Raw genomic sequence first — 12,351 nt, 5'->3', positions numbered from 1 at the left:
TATTGACAAAGAAAGTCATGTTGAACATGCAGCAAACGTGTGTTTGGTATTTCTTGGCTTATGGTACGTACAAAATGCTAGGCGTGATGGAAACTATGCTGTACATTTTCATGAACACACCACCCCTTCTGTGAAATATGGTGGTACCTGCATCATGCTGTGGGAATGCTTTTTCCAGCAGGGACAGAGAAACTGATCAAGAGTTGATCTAAGACAACCTGGGAGGAAAAACTGTTGAAGGCTGAAAAAGAGTTCAGACTTTAGAGAAGATTCACATTCAAGCAGGTCAACAAACCTAAACATCCAGCCGGAGCTAAATTGGAAGAGTTTAGATCAAAGCGTATTCATGTGATACGATGACCCAGTCAAAGTCCAGTCCAGTGAGACTTGAACACTGATGTTCAGACTTTAATCTGACTGACCTCAAGCTGTTTTGCAAAAAATAGGGGAACATTTTCTGTCTCTAGATTTGTAAAACTGGTAGAGGAACACCCCCAAAGACTTGTATCTTTTAAAAAAAATTGTTAGTTTGTGTTGGTCCGTCACTTAAATCTGACAAAATGCTGCAGGGTGGTGTTAAAACCTTTGAAAGCCTTTGGATTTTAACTTAAACCTTCTTTTCTCAACTCTTTTTCTACTTTCTGGTCCTGAAGGCTCAACGCTACGTCACGCAACTCAAGTCCCAAATCAACAGTTTGGAGGCAGAGCTGGAGGAGCAGCGCATGCTCAAGCAGCGCGCGCTGGTGGAAAACGAGCAGCTGCGCATGGAGCTGGAGGCGAACCGCCGCCGGAACGCAGAGCACGAGAGTTTACAGGGCACCTTCCTGGAGGCAGAGAGTAAGATGCGTTAATGAAGCACTTTGTTTGGCAAATCCTGCAAAGCATGAGCAAGATAATTCAACCTGATCATCTCCGAATGTGAAGGAAGGGCTCAAGCGACCGAGCAGCGATACAACAAACTGAAGGAGAAACACACAGAGCTGGTGGCCAGCCATGCTGAACTGCTCCGCAAGGTACAGACTCCAGAGTCGCTCAGAGATGTTTGCTTTCAGCTAGACTGTGGCCAGACGGCCTTGTGTTGTAACGCTGAGTGTGCTAATGTGCTAACAGAGCGCAGACACTGTGAAGATGCTGTCGGCCACCCAGCAGACTCAGGAGGAAGTGGAGAGGACGAAGCAGCAGCTCAGCTTCGAGGTGGAACGAGTCAAACAGGAGGCGGACATGAAGGTTGGTGCTTGTTGTTTAACTGGGATCACAAGAAATGTGTGTGTGATTACATTAAGCCCCACACAACTTTATTTATTTTATTTTAAACAAATAAAATAAATAAATGTGATATTTATTTTATTTTGCGGGATAGATTGATTGTTTTTGGAGCACAGCGGCATCCCATAAGAGCATCTGAGTTGAGAAATTGAGCAGGAAACATCAAAAAGATGTTGTATGGAGCTCCAGTAGTGCCAAAGAAAATCTGAGTATATAGTTTGGTGGTCTTAAAAGGTTTTCTGTAAAATAGCCTGAATTTATTCTTGCTTTTTTTTTTTTTTTATTTACAATGAATTTCCAAAAAAATTTACTCTGATTAGAGTCAAATATGGCAGTTTCTTGTTTTTATTATAAATGTATAAAAATTTTATGTGGATATTAAACAAATAAAAAACAAGCAACTGTAAACGTATATAAATAATTTCAGCAAGTAAAAACACAGGAAATTTCCAGTTTTGTAGCTGGTGCTTACCTGTGCCAAACCTCTGTAAAGTTGCTTTAGTTTATCTCGGCTGCATTAGTCTTTGTCCACTGATGGAGCTAAGGTTTTCAAAAGTTTGTAGCCTTGATTATGATATTTCTAAAAGGTTCCTATATTGCATAAGGCCAAAAAACTCTGATGAGGGACAGAAAATCCTGATTTAATTTCCCTGAAAACTGTTGCAGCTGCTGTGACACTTGTACTTCTGATGGAGTCTCCTGTCAGCTTTACTTTGATACTAAGATTATTGAAATGGTTTGTAATCTAAATTAGATTTGGCTGTTATTTTAAGCATACTTCAGAAAACCCTGTGGCGCTCATGAGGTGGTGTCTCTGCAGATGGAGGAGCAGAAATTTGAGATGGAGCGACTGAAGAGAGAGCTGGAAGAGAAAATGGCAGAGGTGACACGGGTGAAGGCGACTCTGCAGAGCAGCGAGATGGTGAGAGAGCGTCTGCAGTTACTTCACCAATGTCCTGCTAAGCCAGCTCCATTCAGAGCTATCACCAGTTCTGCTGGCGAAGCGCAAGACTTTTCCGCATGGATTTTTTCCTTTTTTCACTCACGGCCATCTGCTTCTTCTGGCTTTGCTCGTCACCCTCTCTTTTCTTTTTTCTTTTTTCCTCGCCAGACATCGTTGGAAATGAACAGCAGCATGACGGCTCTGCAGGCGGAGAAGGAGCGCCTGATGCGATCTGTGAGGGAGAAGGAGGCAGAGCTGTCATCTCTGCGGCAGGAGGCGCAGCTGCAGCAGTCGTCGCTTCAGCAGGAGCGGGAGAGGAGCAGCAGGGAGCTGGGAGAGCTGCAGGGCAAACTGAGGGAGAAGGTCAGTCAGGACGCAGGAGTCCCACTGCGTTACTTTTTAAAATAAACAGACACGACCACCGTAAATGTCAAATGGACCATCAATGACCCGTCACAGAATGTGAATGGGAGCTAGAAAGAGGCTCTTAATGTCAAAACTGTTGTTCTGTTACCTAAATTGTGTGTGAGGTTACATTTTCTGATATTCTCAAATCGGTGACAACTTAATATTTTGTTTTTAAACAAGTGATAAACGTCTTCAAGTCCAGTTTATAAGCACCTTGTGAAAAGAAGACAATCAATAGCTGAAGTTTAGCCAGGGCCTATATGGACACCAGTGGATATCGACTGAAAAAGAAAAACTGAATTCAAATTAATATCAAGCATCAATGAGTAAAATATTGTTGAATTTACAGTTTTTTGGTTACATCAGGGGATTTTGTCTCTCCTTTGTCATGACAGTAAAACGGGTCGCTCTTCAGACAAAACGGTTTAAAATTACAAAGGTCTAAACGGCAGCCATTAAAACCTGCTGTGTTGCCTCACTAGCTGCCAGGAACTTTGACTTGATCACTCTGGATATATTTTAACTTTAAACAGCACAGCCCACTAACGCATTTCATTTTTTTAATTATTATTGAAATGTTAAAATTAAAAATTTTAAGAACAAGACGCCGTTCATCTTTTAATAACCGTAGTTTTTACTTTCTTTTAAATTTCATCATAAGTAGGACCACAATTATTCAGCAGTTTCTACCAAAAAGCAGTAAAGCCAAAATGTATTTATAGCTCTGTCAGATTTTGATTAAAATGATTTTCTTTTGACTAAGAAGAGTTTGTTTGTGATCAGAATGGGGCCTGATATCAATTAAGACAATAAAGCCATAAAAGGAGCATCATATATATTTCTTTGTTTACCTTTTTAAAGAATGGCTTCTTAAAAATTATCTGTACGCTGCTCAAAAATCGACATAAAAATATTTATTGGCAACATTACAATCAAGCGCTTCTAAGAACTGCTGACCAGCTTTGTGAACATTTATCCAGTGACGAACTCAAAGCCTTGGCATCACCCTGATCTGGCTGTTTTCAAAACAATCTTATCAAAAGCATCAGCTTCTTTTGTGTCTGCTGATCTATCCAGAAGCTTTGCTCAGCTGAGATCCAGAAGGAGGCCCAAGATGAGTGATTGCAACACTTCAGATTAGTCAATGTATTATGGTAAACTGCTACAGCGACTGATCACACCTGCAAACAGATTAATAGTCTCACGTTTTAAGCTCTTTAAATACACTGATGCATTGCTGTTGGGTTGGATGACTTGTACTGACGCATGCATACTGTACGCGTTAATCATTGTTTTTACATGTGTGCTCTTCTTGTGTGCTTATTTGTAGACCAGTGTGGAGGAACAGATGAAGAAGAAGCTTTCGGAGGAGCAGTTTGCTCTGCTCCAAGGCACCATATCAGAAGCTGAGAACATCATCCAAGATGCTGTTGCCAAGCTGGATGATCCTCTGCACATACGCTGCACCAGCTCTCCAGGTCCGAAAGCTACAAAACCCACATACCTAAAATTAAAAGCAGCTAAATCCTTCATTATAAATACGAACTTGATGTTGACATACAGCACAGCGTGTATAAATATTTTGGATTTGGTTTTTGTTTCTCCTACACACAGATTACCTCATAAATCGAGCGGAGGCCACGTTGAGCTCCATCGACAAAATGCAAAAGGGACATGGAGATTATCTGCGCAACATGGAGGGTGAGTTCCTTCTCCTCCTCATGACGCAGTGCAGTCGGTTCAAAAGGTTATCTGATGTAACCATCTGCTCCCCTACTTTATGCTCTCGTAACCAGACGCTGGCGGGCTGCTGAGGTCTCTGACCCAGTTCTCCCACTTGGCCGCGGACACGATCGTCAACGGCAGCGCTACGGCACACATGGCACCCACTGACCAAGCTGATCGTAAGGAACACTGAACTGCTGGACACGCATCACACTTCCTCCTTACATGCATATGTCTGCAGAAGCATTAATTTTAAAGCGAGTTTGTTCTTGGACAACAAGCCTTGCAGAAATGTTGCTGACAGAGCGTCTTTGCACTGTGATGTCCTGCAGGTCTGACGGAGAACTGCAGAGGCTGTGCCATGCAGAGTCTGCAGTACCTGAAGGAGCTGAAATCCAAGAACACCCTGCAGAGGGCCGATCCAGCTTCTGTTCGACTGATTGTGCAGAAGATCCTGCACCTGGGTCAGGTGAGGGGAAACAGTAGGATTTCTGCAGAGATGCTGTGCATCGCACTTTTTGTCCTCACTGTTTTGCAAAACATTTTTAAGATGATGGCTCCTTGAATAATACAGTTGTTGATTGTTTTGCAAATTATGACCAATGGAGCTGATTTACTGAAAATAAAAAATGTTCTGCTATCATGTGTAACTTTTCATTGGCTCAAACATTGCTCTTTTAAAGTTATAAATATAAACTTCCATGTGTTTTTATTGGGATTTTATGTGATGGGGGACAAAAATTATTTTCTTCCAAATAAAGATCTGAAAGGTGTGGCATGTATATATTTACCCCCCTCACTCTTGACGCCACATAAAACAAATCTGGTAACCAATGGCCTTGAGAAGTCACTATTCCTGGTAATTGGACCCATGTGTATTTTATTCATTGTTTCTGTGGTTCTGTGGTCTTAGGATGGGTTAAATCAGCTTCAGCAGCATAACTGTGAACATGTTGATGATCTGCCTGTTGGGTAGATTTTATGTTTTGGGGATTGATGCTCTTGTCCTGATGGAACTGTTTTAGTATCCTTCTCTTGAGTTTTGCAAATCAATTTTAATATTTTTTTTTAGCAAGAGTACACTTTAGATAAGTGGTGGTTTGATGTTTAGTCTGGCTAAACAGTCTAAATGAACTTTAAGTGTTCAGTTTCTCTTGCTTTTGGGACAAATTAAATACAAATTGCTGTGATCAAATGGTTATTTGGACTAAATGCTGCTATGTTTTTTTTGTTGTTGTTTTTTTAGAATGAAAAGTTGTGATTACTGTTGAAAATAAATTGTGGTGATATGATTTCTCTACTGCACAGTCTTGTAAAAAAAAAAAACAGCTCAGTGGACAAACTGTCACATTTATATTTTCATCAGCAGTATAATCTCTGAAATATGTTGTTTAGGTAGTCGTTTGGGGACGGCAGTTGCACAACGTTACACTTCTCAGGAAACTTTAGTTTTGAACACCATCCCCAATGGCACAATTATTGGCACCTCTTCCACTCATACTAGTTCAACCTTTTTTTGCCGAAAGCGTTCTGGTAAACAATTATGTGAGAGAGATAATGCTGCTAGCGTAAAATATTAAATTAATAAATATCTTTCATTCTGCTTAACCTGGTGGAGCCAACAGATGTTTGGCACTGCGTGTCTCCCAGAGAAACTCTGAATGAGCTCTGAGAGATGCAGCTTGAGATTAACACTTCTGCTTTGCTTTTTTTCCCCCCCATTTGTTTTTGTTGCAACATGCTTTTAGTTTTTTTTTCTTTTTCCACCTAAACCCAGACTGAAATGGTTTTGACTGCGTTTTCTATTTAGGAGCTGCGGCCGAAAGGAATGGACATCCGTCAGGGCGAGCTGGGAGATCTGGTGGATAAGGAAATGGCAGCAACATCAGCAGCTATTGAGGAGGCTGTACGCAGGATTGATGTAAGCAGTGACGTACCGTAGCGCGCGCTGTTCAAAAATTTTATTTTAAATTGTGCCTTTACTGCAGATAATAATTGTCCTGTGTGGATTTCAATTTAGGAAATGATGAATCAGGCACGGAAAGACACATCAGGGGTAAAACTGGAGGTCAATGAAAGGTTTGTTCTTTTTTTTTTTACATATCTAAATTCATCTGTACCACTCGGACATTGGTTTCTAATCATTTTTTAAAATTTTGTGTACATTTTTGTTAAACCCCACTTCTTTTCCCAGAATCCTCTACAGCTGCACTGATCTGATGAAGGTGAGGGTTTTTTTATTTATTATTCTTTTAAACAATGTTCAAACTTGTCATAGACCAACAAGCTTAGTGTGTGTTCTTATTCATGATTCGTGTGAACATATGTTGAGTTTCTTACTCAGTTTCACACGTATCCTCCTTCAGGCCATCCGCATGCTGGTCGTAGCGTCCACAGACTTGCAGAAGGAGATCGTTGAGGGTGGGAGGGTGAGTCACTATTTTCTAAGTTTCCAACTCAAAGTAGACGGCTTATTCGTCGCCGATTAAGATTCAAGTGGTGGCGTTTCATTCAGAAATCTCGTCTAAATGCGTTGATGCGTTTCTCTATAAGGGCGGAGCAAGCATAAGGGAATTCTACGCCAGAAACTCTCGCTGGACCGAGGGACTCATCTCTGCTGCCAAGGCCGTGGGATGGGGAGCCACGGAGTTGGTGTGAGTTCCTGTTTACCGTCTTGTCTTGTTGCCTATTTTGAATTGTGTGAGCAGAAAAGAGGCTGAAGGGGTGATGTAATTTTCATGTTTTTTTCTAATTGTAGAGATTCTGCTGACAAGGTGGTGCTGCACACTGGTAAATATGAGGAGCTGATAGTCTGCTCGCATGAGATCGCTGCGAGTACAGCACAGCTGGTCGCTGCCTCAAAGGTAATCATCTAACATCTTAGAAAATATCATGTTCAGGAGGCTTCTACTCCACACCAACATTACCATATAAAGCCAATGTAATGTAATCTTCATAACTTTTAAAAATCTATATTCGGTAGTAAGGTTTGGGAAATGTGTCAATTTAGTCTTCTATCTTGTCCATTAAAAGGCAATTTTTACAACTTTTCCTTTTTGGTTTTGTCTAGACTTGTAGCTCACAAATTATAGATTTATTCCCATGACATGGGTAAATATTTAAGAGGAGGAAAGAACAAGTAGAGCAAAAGGCAGCTGAGAACGTAGCTAGTAACCTAGTGTTACATTTGCTGAACTTGGCTGTCAGAGCATTAATAAGTTCCAGCTTAAGAGAAATGCCTTCACTTTATGAACTCAAATTTATGCTCGAGATTTATATGATGATTTATTCAATGAGGAAGAGGAAGTCAGTAGAAATGTTATTGGAGAACAGTATCAGGCAGACCTGTCAGATCTTTAGGGTGAGTCTTGTCTTCCTGTAATTCACAGCAGTGGTGAGCAACAAATTGTGACCAGAACCATAATTCAAAACACCAAAACGTCCAGGAATAATGACAACATTCAGATTGACCCTGTAGTTTCTGCTGAAGTTTTGACTAGAATTTTACTTTATTCCAAATCCTTTGAACAACCAGGTTACAAGAACGCTTTATATTAGAGGACAATGTGGCTGTGCAAGTGAGACGTTTCACTCATGACTGTTTAACTCAACTGCAGTAATGTAACAACCAAATGTTATTTCATGGACATTGTCAAACTGTTTAAGTTCATTTTCAGTTAATTTTCTCCATCAATTTGCTCAGACAGAAAAAATATGTGGCTACAGCTAATTGTCATTGTTAAACAAATAACCATTTATTTAACAATGCTCATTTATTCACCTTTTTCTTTTTTTTTTCTTTTTTACTTTCATACTTCATTTATGGAAATCTGATTTGAAATTTGCTAAATGTTAGTACGGCAAAAAACCTTTTGGTTTTCAAAATAATTTAGCTTCAATCTGATCTGACTTTTTTCAACAACATCTGGAATAAAAAAAAAACTATTCGTTAAAAATAGAAATCTGATTGTTAGCTTTCGACAGATTATTGTCAAATTCAAAGTTCTATGTGGAAAATCTAATCTGCCTGCCAGCTGGCTCATTGTGCAGGACTTGTTCTGAAAAGGAAAACTCATGTTTATTCTTAGCTGAGGGCCGTGTCAGAAGACAATCTGATCAAATGACCTGATAAAAATAATTTGGGTAATGAACTCGTATCTAAACGGGGCTCTGGTGAGAGAGAAGTAAAGTCTACGAAATGTTTTAACGTAAGATTGGATTTTCTGCTCTCAACCCATCAAGCTGCCTTTCTAAGTTGGAGTTCATGGAAAAAAGAAAAAAAAAAAAAAAAACCCTTACAACATGGTCGGTTTCCAGATAATCAAACATGACATTTTTTTTTTTTAAACGGAAAACCCAAAAGATTTCTCTAAACCTGCTCTGTTCACGCTGATCTCCTTGTTTCCTCTCAGGTCAAGGCCGACCGCAGCAGCAAGAGGCTGGGCGTTCTCCAGCAGGCCTCTCGTCACGTCAACGAGATGGCTGCTAAAGTCGTGGCCTCAACAAAGACGGGACAGGAAAACCTGGAAGACAAAGGTGGGTGCACATTTACTTGTGTAGAAGATCAGCAGACGTATTGGTTGATTTCTAACCCTTAATATGCTTCATTCGAACAGATCCCATGGACTTCTCTGGGATGTCTCTTATCAAGTTGAAAAAAGAAGAAATGGAGTCACAGGTAAGCAGTGTTGCTAACCATGACTTGCTGTTCCACAAACTGTATTGAAGGTGATCGATTGAAAAGTCTGACTGAATACTTCAATGGAAAATTTCAGCCATGAACCAACACAATAATTTGTTGATAAAATTAGATAAGAAAAGCTGAGATACAGATTTAACTTTAGAGAAAAACCGAATGCGTCGAACATTAGTTACAAACAACAGCGTGTGTGTCTCGATCCTTTAGGTGAAAGTGCTGGAACTGGAAACTCAGCTGGGGAACGAGCGTTTGCGTCTGGGTGAGCTCAGGAAGAAACACTACGACTTAGCCGGCGTTCCTATGGAGCAAGTTTCTGAGCGAAACGGCGACACGCCGTCACCTGTTCAGCAGCCCCGTCCTCTCAACATGTCCCCCAAGCCCAGCAAGCCTCCCCTCGGGAGGAAACCCATGCTCTCCCAAAAACCCAACATACCATCGAAACCAGGGGTAATAAAAACTAAAGTCAGTCAAAAATAAGAAAATGGAACACGACTTGAAATTAAAAGTTTCTTCTTTTTCATGTTGCAGTTCAAGTAAATGCAGAGGATGGCAAAGCTTCACTGCAGGATGACCGGATTTAGAGAAGAAATATTTGGCCTTTTTTGTGAATTTCCAGCTATACTGACAATCCAGTGTCAACCTTCTTCTCAACGTTTTCCTTTATTTTTATTCTACCTTTCATTCCTTGTTTGCCAAAACGGCCCTCCTGCCTGTTTCCTTGTTTTTTACTCTTAATGCCTGTAGGGACTGCCCTGTTTTTCCTTTATATTTTCCATGTTTGATATTAAGAACATTTTATTTTAGGCATTTTTTAAAAATTCTGTATTACTAATAACTTAAAAATTAAAACTACTGCTACCTTTTTATGTGGAATGCAAACACAAATCGGCCACATATCCTGTTGATGAACAGTTGAATTTAATCAAGTTTATGGCAGCCTTATTGCACACTTTTAGATCACATCTTTCTCTCTTTTTTTTTTGCTATACTCTGTTCTGTATTATTTATATTGTGATAGTGGTGAAAGGAGACTGGGGAATGACTTGGTGTGTGTTCATGTTGTTGCAGAAGTATGATATACCTCTAGTTTTGCCTTTTTGTGCAAATTTGCAGTTTTTTTCCCCCCCTGAACTGAACAAGATTGTATCAGAGGCCTTGAATAATACTTCATAGATGCATTAAATGTTGCCTGTAAAGATTTGCAGTCTGTACAAGAGACTGCTACTTACACTACATTTATCTCACGAATGTCCCTTTACAAGAGGAGAGCAGAGATACTGTGTTAAAGCATAGACAGACCTAAAGCTTGCACACTATGTATCAGCTGTAGATGTCCTATTATCAAACGCTTCTTGCAGGCTGAATATATAAATTTAGGGTTAGTTGATGAGCAACTTTAAGGCGTCTCTGAGTGTTTCCTGCAGGGTCTTAAAATGCATCCTCTCCTCTTTAAGAATGTCTTTTTACTCAGATCTATTAATGTATATATATATTTTAGTAAAGATACTGGTGTGTTTTTTTTCCTTGTAAGAAGTGTAAATGTCACTCAAACAATAAATGTTTGATTTAATTTGGTCTTGTGTTGCTTCATTAATAAAATACCATTTACAAACTTGGGAAGCTTTTGGGGGTATAATTTAGTAAATAGTTTCAGCAGAAATATGCTTTCAAAAATCAATATGAACTTATTTTCAGTTACTGAATGAAATACCAAATGTTCCTTTGTCTAAAAGGAGGATAGACCACTGAAAAATAGTCCAACCTTTTGAATAATACCAAAGAAGCTGACTTGTCAGTCTTTTAAATATGGGTCAACTGCATTCTATAAATTCGAATATGCTTTGTTGAGGCTTGTTTGTTGAATTAAAAGTAACAAAAATAAGAAAAAAGGATAAGCAAGCATCTGTTTTAATCGAGTCTATGTTTCTGTATTAAAATGTTTTTTTATTGGTGTGATGTTCTAATCTTTATGTTTTCATTAGCTGTTAGTGGAAAATCATAAATAACAGAAATGGCTCGAAAATAGCCATGTAGAATTAACCTAAATAATGTAATTTCACTTAGTGAATTGGGTTACTGAAATAAACTTTTGCGTCTGGAGGACGTAATTGTTGGGCTTCCATGAAGTATCAAATGTTTTTTTTAATCTATGTTTTTTATTTCTTTATTTTGTTTTTAATCTGCTTTAAACAGATCCTTTAATCGCTATATTTGACTGGATGGTTTTATAAATGGTAAGTTTTTGCGTACTGCATGCGAAATCATCCGCATGTGGTGGTTGGGCATAGAAGGTTGCGTATGCACGTCTTGACATGCGCAGTAGTGCTTTGTATATAACTTGAAGGAGGAATGGTGTCTTCAAAAGCCGTTGAAAAAACGACAACTTCTATAAATTACACAGCGCCTGTGATCGAGAAAGCACACACTGCTATTACCTTTAATCTACTTTAGTTTTATGTTTTATTATGTTGCTTATAGTAATATTAATCCACTGTTCCCTTGTGAAGTGGATGGTTTTTGAAATTAAATTATTACTTGCACAAACAGAACTTCACCGTTTAGCTTGATTGAATAAGAAGAGCCATAAAATATATGCTAATATACTTTATTCATTGACTTATTTTGAATTGAGAAGGGGGTAAGTGTGTGCCACAGCACTTTGATAGGTGGAATCTTAAATTTCCGAGTTTTCGGTTTGACCCGAAGGCAGCATCAGCGTTAGAGCAGCACCGCAGACGTTGGTCAGGTTTAAACTGTCAACAAACTCCAACAGGTTTCCTCGGCGTTCAGACACGCCTCAGCGTGCTTCCGTAAACTCATTATTTCCACTCTTAATGTGAGCCTGTTGAAAGCTTTGAGGTTAGCAGAGATATGCTGGATTTCGAGGGTGTAATTAAAGAACCAGGGACAGACAGAGACCCACGTTATGTCAGCGCTGGACAGACCCGCGGCGGAGCTCACCGTCATGGACGTGTACGACATCGCAGCGGTGCTGGGCCAGGAGTTTGAGCGGGTCATAGACAAGTTCGGGTGCGAGTGCCTGGTTGGGGTGGTTCCCCGAGTGGTGCGGGTTCTGGAGTTTCTGGAGGCACTTGTGGGCCGCGGAGCAGCTGGTCAGGAGGCAGAGGAGCTGCGCAGGGAGCTGGACAGGCTGCAGCGGGAGCGGAGCGACAGATACGAGCAGGAGAAGAAGCACCAGAAGGTCAGTGCAGAGAATCCGCATCGACTTGACGGGCTCTTCGCTCTGCAGAAGGTTCACACGTTGTCCCGCCACAACCTCAAACTCCAATGGACTTCATTGGAGTTTGAG

The 12,351-nt window shown here is 40.1% G+C and overlaps 1 protein-coding gene across 1 annotated transcript; it reads left to right on the top strand.

The window, feature by feature from the left end:
* Positions 1-611: 611 nt before the first annotated feature.
* LOC106943418 (huntingtin-interacting protein 1-related protein-like) lies at positions 612-10,611 on the top strand (the record flags this gene model as incomplete). Its single annotated transcript, XM_015026732.1, has 19 exons — positions 612-837; positions 925-1,013; positions 1,111-1,227; positions 2,087-2,188; positions 2,378-2,572; positions 3,948-4,095; positions 4,232-4,318; positions 4,414-4,521; positions 4,675-4,811; positions 6,153-6,263; positions 6,363-6,421; positions 6,537-6,567; positions 6,709-6,771; positions 6,896-6,996; positions 7,101-7,206; positions 8,755-8,878; positions 8,959-9,020; positions 9,249-9,488; positions 9,570-10,611. Coding segments are annotated over 19 exons (2,115 nt in total), but the record flags the coding sequence as incomplete, so codon positions are not given.
* Between the last annotated feature and the right edge of the window lie 1,740 nt (positions 10,612-12,351).

This window comes from Poecilia latipinna, unplaced genomic scaffold, assembly GCF_001443285.1.
Source record: "Poecilia latipinna isolate Pla-1442-1.1 unplaced genomic scaffold, P_latipinna-1.0 Scaffold5287, whole genome shotgun sequence".
Lineage (NCBI taxonomy): Eukaryota > Metazoa > Chordata > Actinopteri > Cyprinodontiformes > Poeciliidae > Poecilia > Poecilia latipinna.
The sequence above is the reverse complement of the archived record's forward strand: the minus strand, read 5'-3'. Positions and strand labels throughout refer to the sequence as shown.